The sequence below is a fragment of the Ursus maritimus genome, unplaced genomic scaffold (genome assembly GCF_017311325.1).
Source record: "Ursus maritimus isolate PB19 unplaced genomic scaffold, ASM1731132v1 scaffold_24, whole genome shotgun sequence".
Taxonomy (NCBI): domain Eukaryota; kingdom Metazoa; phylum Chordata; class Mammalia; order Carnivora; family Ursidae; genus Ursus; species Ursus maritimus.
The window spans coordinates 23779310-23786440 of record NW_024424897.1 but is presented as its reverse complement, the minus strand read 5'-3'; the positions used below and the strand labels follow the sequence as shown (position 1 = coordinate 23786440).

At 58.1% G+C, this 7131-nt stretch overlaps 1 protein-coding gene across 2 annotated transcripts in view; it reads left to right on the top strand.

The window, feature by feature from the left end:
- The window catches only part of HOXB9 (homeobox B9), a 7425-nt gene extending 2356 nt beyond the window's left edge, over nucleotides 1-5069 (top strand). The window contains exons 1-2 of one of the 2 annotated variants that reach the window (XM_008688754.2): nucleotides 8-524; nucleotides 3173-5069. In XM_008688754.2, the coding sequence (XP_008686976.2) occupies nucleotides 8-524; nucleotides 3173-3408 (753 nt within the window). In that variant the 3' untranslated portion in view covers nucleotides 3409-5069. Of the gene's footprint in view, nucleotides 1-7; nucleotides 525-3172 lie in introns of those variants that run through there. The other variant, XM_040640758.1, reaches the window with a different exon arrangement.
- Nucleotides 5070-7131: the final 2062 nt, after the last annotated feature.

Here is a 7131-nt window from a genome sequence, read left to right as displayed (position 1 = left end):
TCTGAGAATGTCCATTTCTGGGACGCTTAGCAGCTATTATGTCGACTCGATCATAAGTCACGAGAGTGAGGACGCTCCTCCAGCCAAGTTTCCTTCCGGCCAGTACGCGAGCCCCCGGCAGCCGGGCCACGCGGAGCACCTGGAGTTCCCCTCGTGCAGCTTCCAGCCCAAAGCGCCGGTGTTCGGCGCCTCCTGGGCGCCGCTGAGCCCGCACGCGTCCGGGAGCCTGCCGTCCGTCTACCACCCCTACCTGCAGCCCCAGGGCGTCCCGCCGGCCGAGAGCAGGTACCTCCGCACCTGGCTGGAGCCCGCGCCGCGTGGCGAAGCTGCTCCCGGGCAGGGCCAGGCGGCGGTGAAGGCGGAGCCGCTGCTGGGCGCGCCTGGGGAGCTGCTCAAACAGGGCACGCCCGAGTACAGTTTGGAAACTTCGGCGGGCAGGGAGGCCGTCCTGTCTAATCAAAGACCCGGCTACGGGGACAATAAAATTTGCGAAGGAAGCGAGGACAAAGAGAGGCCGGATCAAAGTAAGTTATAAAAAGTGAGGAAATACCAGGCCGAAGGCCAGGCGAGGGGGAGGGGAGGGGAGAGGCAATAAACTGCGGACAATGTGAAGGGAGACCGCAGCGGTGGCGGGAGAGCGAGCGGGGGAGGAGGGAAGAGGGAGGAAGGAGGCAAGCAAGCGGGGTGCCCCCGAAGGGGAGACTGAGGCCGCGGGAGGAGCGCCGCCCCCACTGCTCCGCGTCCGGGAGGGAACTGGGGCGCAGGCACCACCTCGCGGCTCTCTCGGCCTCCCTTCCCCCACTCCCCCGGGGCTGGGGCTCAGAGCCCGGGAGGAGGCGGACGACGGCCGGCCGGGAGAGGGGCTGGCGGGGCCGGGGACCGGGCGGCAGCCAGCGAGGCCGAGAGCCCGCGCGGGCGAGGGCGGGAGCGCACGGGGCTGCCCGGGGCCGCGCTGCTGGCAGAGCTCCCCGCGCCACGCGCAGACCGTAAAAACCGGCCAAGGGGAAGTGGGAGGGGGCTCATTAGGATTTTATTTGCGATGCAACAGCTTGGCGGAGGATTGTTCCTAGCGGATCTCGCGCAGTAGCCGCTCAGGGTCCGCTGCCGGCGCCGGGAGGGGCGGGGAAGCCCAGGACCCGGTGACTGAGCCCCCTCCCCGGATGCGCCGGCCCCTCCCCGGGAGCCTTCCCTCCGGCCGCCCCCTCCCCTCCTTGGCATCCTCGCCCGGGCTGCAGCTTCCTTTTCTGTAGCCCCCGCTGCGCTCCGCGGGGCTCCCGAGCCCCAGCCGGAGCTGTCCGCCTCTCGGGGAGTCCGGGAATCGCTTCTGAACTTCGGGGCCGACAGCCAGAGTGGAGAAGGAGAGATCCCGAAGGGACCCTGGGGAGAGGAAGGGTGGGGGGAAGAGAGGCTTGCGGAAAGGCGGAGAACTTTACCCTCGGATGGTAGTTACTCCTCACCTCCCGCTCCTCCAGGACCCCAAGTCTGGCTAATTTCCAGGAGGTGCTGCTGGCTGGATGTGCGGTGGAGGGGGGGAGTTTCGTATTTTTTGTTTGTAAGGTCGAGAAAGGCAAATTGGTTGGGGGCTCTTAGCTTCAAACAATAACCCCCAGCCTGGCCGGAACAAGTCCTCACCCCTTACTCTTTTAGGGGAGTGAGGGCCGGATTTTTGTCCGTCTCTGCTTGCCCTGCCAGATTTCCCATCAACCTAGTGGCCCACAGGCCCTTTGGGGCGTCCTCATCTGCTCTAGGATAGTGAGCCGCCCCACTCCTCTGAGGTCCCTGCAGGGAGCCACCTCCTCCAGCCTGCCGGGGTTAAGAAGGAGAACTAGCGTTTGAGTAACACGGGCTCTTCCCAAAACCTCCCGGCTCGCACCCAAATAGACCCCCCACCCCAAACCCCCAAACTCTGCCTGGAAAGGCCATTACTGCAAGGCAGTGGTTTGGCTAGGATCAATTATTAACAGTTTTTTTCCTCTTTCATATTTAATGTGGCTGCGGGTCCCATCCCAGGCAATCACATTAAGGAAATAGCGCTGCGAATTGGTAAGACACGGTACTTAGTGTAGGAGGAACCAGATTATTTTTAAAAAAATATATTCGGTGCTTTCCATTTGGGGAGAAGAATCTAGCAAAGGGTGGCTGTTATTTTTAATTGGCTCTGCTTTATTTGGCAACTTTTCTGAGTTCGGGAGGGTAGGGAGAGAGACAGTAAAAAGGAGACAAGCCTATATTTTTGTTCCCCCCCCCCATTCAATTACCCCTTTCTCTGCTCCTCCTCGCCACAGGGAGTCAGTTAGAGTTAGGTGTGCTGTGAAGGGCTTTCTGTTACCCCCATACCATCTATGGCTCCCCACCTTGGGACTGGAGCAATCTTGCTTCCCAATTGCCCTGAACTTGCTTTACCCAAACTGCGAGCTGAGCAGGAGCAGAAAAGGAGAGACTATTGCAACCATAAGTTATCTGTGAGCCCCTGGAGCTCCCTTGTCCACAGGCCGGAGTTGATAAATGGTTGCAATTGGGTTGCATGTGAATTGGAGTGTGCTGGATGTTTGCGTCTCTAAGTGCAGACCCATGTTTGCAGTGTGTGTGTGGGGGCAAGATATCTACAGACACACATGCCTGCTGCTATGTGGCCAAGAGATGCAAGCTTGTGATTAAGGCGGGGTGTACCCGGACTGGACTGGAGAGCCAGGAGGTCTCTCAGCTGTGGTGGAACAGAAGCCGCTCTCCCCCAGCCCAACCCTTCTCTAACCTCCCCCCAGACTTGCCAAGCCCAGGACCCTTCAGGTCAACCACCTCTGGTTAGTCTGGTGATGCCTGTTGGGGGCGGGGGGAGACTCTCTAGCCATGCTGGGCTTTGACCTGAGTCCCAACCAGTGGGGACCCAAGTGCAGAAGGAGTGAGAGAGAACCTGAGGCAGCCAAAGCTTTGGAAATGCTGAAAAGCCTGGTACGTGTTTGGCTCCACTCTGTCCAAGTAACCCTCACCAGAGGGTGTCAAGAGCAACCCCTGGCCCATCTCTGGGACCCTTTCTGGGAACTTGAAGGCCCAGGTCCCCTCTCTGCAAAGCAAGATGGGGAGTGGAGGCCAGGGGTACCTTCTCTTGGAAGGAGAACGTGGGGGCCTTCACCCCCCCTTCCTTTCTTTGATTCTATCGCTGCTTCTCTTTCAGCCAACCCCTCCGCCAACTGGCTGCACGCTCGCTCTTCCCGGAAAAAGCGCTGTCCCTACACCAAGTACCAGACGCTGGAGCTAGAGAAGGAGTTTCTGTTCAATATGTACCTCACCAGGGACCGTAGGCACGAAGTGGCCAGACTCCTCAATCTGAGTGAGAGACAAGTCAAAATCTGGTTTCAGAACCGGCGGATGAAAATGAAGAAAATGAATAAGGAACAGGGCAAAGAGTGAAGACCCCCCCAGCCCTCCCCGCCCCTTCCCCATCTCACGCGTATTTATAAGTGATGGCGACAGGGCCAGTGCTGTCTGGGATGTATTCAAGTGAATGGGGAAGGGAGTCTTTCTCCTCCAAGTCCTTTTCCGCATCTAAAGCATCTCCTTTCCTTTGCCCTTAACCTGTCCTTCTCTTCTCCTTGAGCCTCAGAAGGAAGTTTTGTTGATTTAGAAGGTAGACATGTAGTTGGCTTCTAACAAGGCGATGGGCCACAAGGAGAGAGAGACCCTAGTTGAGCCCCTAGCAACCCCCCTTAATTTTTCTGGGAAGCCCCAGCCCCTCACTTCCAGCCTACCTATTTCCACACCCTACCAGCACCTTTCCCAAAGTCACCCAGGGACACTCCAACTGCCTACAGCCCAACAGAAGCCCACACCCATAAAGCCTGGAGCCCACAGTAATAACGGGGAAAGCTCACAGCCAACACTCAAATGAAGTGACACCCCAAATGCGGACCATCACACCCCAAGTCTGGCAGAACAGTCCTCAGACCACCAGCACGCCCAGATTTTACCCTTGACACAAATACACATTAAGAAAATATCTAGAGACATTCCTGAATGAGGCTCTGTAGCCCAAAGGGCTCAGCATCACCATACCATCTCTATGGAATCCCCAACGGTACCCTCTCTGGACCCAAGGCCAAATGGGGGTAAGCTCAGCCCCCAAGCTGGTGGGGGAGAAGGGCCAAGGAAAGGCAGCAGTGGTCTTATGACGGTATCTTAAGAGTTATGAAGGTGTTCCACACACACACACACACACACACACACACATACACACACATTTTGTTGCAGGAAATGTTTAATTCTGCATGTTGTTTTCCTCTCCTTCCAACAAAAGGAGGTCAAATCGGGTCGTAAGCCTTGACAATGTCGTCTGTCTGTTCATCTGTGCCCCGCTTGACAGAGACTGTAGCTTCTCTTGCTCTCCGTCCACATCCTCCCCAGCTCTGAAATCAGCTCTGTTCGGCCAAATCCACCTTGCATCAGCGAGTCAAGCTGCTCCTTGTAGAAACACCCCCCCCATCCACCCTCCATCCCCTGCTAGCTCAACCCTACCAGAGGCAGGAAAGGCAGGTCGGGAGAGTCCTACTGAGAATTTATCGTGAGTCGATTCCCGAGGAGCTCCCTTCCGGGATAACTTGTGGAGGACCGGGAGGAGCAAAGGCTCCAGCCGGGGAGCCTGGCGCATTCCTCCCCGTCCTGCCAATGTCTCAACCCAAGCGGAGGAGCCCGGGACTCGGCCGCTGCCCGCCCCAGCGCAGAACGAGACCTGGCGCCAGGCTTTGCCTCCCGCCACTCGGGCCTGGCTGGCGGTCTGCTCGGCTGCTGCCCGTGCTTGTAGGGAACGCGGTCCCGCGTGCAAAGGAAAGAGGCCAAATCGCACCTAAGCGTTGGGCCGAAGCTTACTCTCTGTTTCCCTTCTTCCCCTTGCTCCCCCATCTGTCCAGTCCCCTTCAATTCCATGAACTCTTCTTGCTCCTGCTTCTCCCGACCCTGCAAGGGGGGACATTCCAGTAGAACTTTTTTTGCTTTGTCGGTGGCTGTCGTGAAATTGTGCTGTGTTTTGTGATTTCTTTGGGGGTGATCGTCTGGTCTGTTTTCAGTTGTCGCTTATATGGGAGGGTTGTGGGTGGGAAAGGGGAGGGCGAGGGGCCTAGAGCTCTGATTGTTTTGGAAGAAAAAAAAAACAAGAAAGAACAAAAAAAATATATATCACTCTAGAAAATAAATCTCTCCTTGTGTCTCATTCTGTGTTGGCTCTCCTCACCTGGCCAGAGGTAGAGATCCTAGTTCCAGGAGGGTAGCTGGGAAAAAAAAGAGAGACTTCTGTGTCCAAGAGACGTCTCCTTAGACCTTGCAAAGCAGGCTTCCTGGCGGAGCTGAGAACTGGTCTGGACCCAAGGTCCCAAGACCTCTGCTTAAAGTGAGCAAGAGCCTTCCAACAGGAGAGCTGGGAGACCCGAGTGGGGTGGAAGGAAAGATGAGGGGTTTGGAGAGGGGTCTGGGTCTGCAGTGAGCCATGAGATCTTCCTCGAAAGTGGCCTTGGAGACCTCCCTACCAACTCCAGAGCCAGAGGGAAGGCACGGCCTGCGCTGCTACTCCTGGAAGCGGTTCCTCTCAGCTGGCCGAGAACATCACCTTGGTTTGGCCACTTAAAAAGAGCATGCAAGGGGGGAAGGCACTAACTTCCTTCAGCCATTCCCTGTAGCTGGGCTACTGGGTGTAGAGAGAGGCCTTAGGAAAGCCAGGCTGTCCTTCCTTCCACTCAAAAGGAGTGACCCTCCGAGGGTTCCGGCCCCCACCCGGAGTTTGAGGCTCCAATTTGAGCCACGGGGTAGCAGCCTTGGTGTAAGGCGGGTGGAGTTCGGTAGAGGGAGAGGCCTGGGCAGGCAGCTCCCGTAGATAGGCAGGGACAGGAGAAGTGTCTCGGGAGAAAAAAAAAAAAATCACTCCCCAGTCGGACCCCAAAACTAAATTCGGTTTCCAGAGGCATCTTTCTGTCCGTATCAGACAGTGGTGTCCCCGCCAGAGCCTCTTAGGAAGACCGCTGCTCCCCGCGGCCTTGCCTGTGTGAGCCAGGCGCTGGGCTTGGGCTTCTGCCCGGCTGGCGGGCTGGCGCGGGGGAACCGGCCGCCCGCTGGAGCCTCCCGCCAGGCCCACCCCGGCGGCGCTGCCGCCCGCCGAGCCCCCGAGGGTTGGGGGAGAGGTGGGGACAAAGCGTGGCCCGAGTGAGAGGTGCCTGGAAGTGAAAAGGCCAGGCCTACCCCTCTCCAGCGAACGAAAGATACAATCGGACAGATAGCCAAAGGCAGGAGAAGGCGAAGCTCCTGGGTACGGCACTGGGTACGGTCCCGGGACCGCATCCTCCAAGGAGGGTTCCATTCGGGTTATAAAATGAATCTGGCTTTAGAGCTTGTGTAGACTAGGCTCCCTCCCCATCCTGGGCTCCCTGGAGCCAGCCGGCGCGGAGGGTGAGCCGAGCAGGCAAGCTTCCGCCGAGAGGAAAGGCAAAGGCGCGGCTGGAACCGGACGGAGAGCGGCGGGGCAGGGGGCGAGGCCTCCCGGGGAAGCCTCCGGCGGCGTCTGGGTCCCGAGCCGGGGGTGGCTTCTTTAAAGACAAACAAAGGCGAAGATGCGGAGGCTGGGAAGCCGGAGATGGGGAAATCTGTTGTCATAAAAGAGAGCGAGAGATTCAGAGAGGGAGACAGCGAGAGTGCGAGACGGAGAAGCCGGGAGAGGAATTCAATGCCGTGCGCGCAGCAATAAAAGAATATGACCGCTATAAAAGTTTATAGCGTATAAATTTCTGAAGGTTAAGAAACTAAACAGCAGCAAAGCAAACAGTGAGGGGAAACTTTCCGGAGCTGCGAGAGCCGCAGCTGGGCCTGGGCTCTGGGGCTGGCGGGCGAATGGGTGGGCCAAGCTCCGGGGCCCCCACCCTCACTCGCCCAGGCCGCGGGGCTGGGGGTTTCCGGGCGCCCCAGGGGGCAAAGAGGGGAGAAGAGGGACAGGGGAGGGGAGAACACTTTGTTGTCACACATGCTTCAGAGAACGCAATTCGGACTCTCGTCTTTGTTCTTCACACCCCCTCCAGAATCGGGCGTCATAAACGAGAAGCCCCCTGAGCGCACACACACACACACACACACACACACACACACACACACACACACACA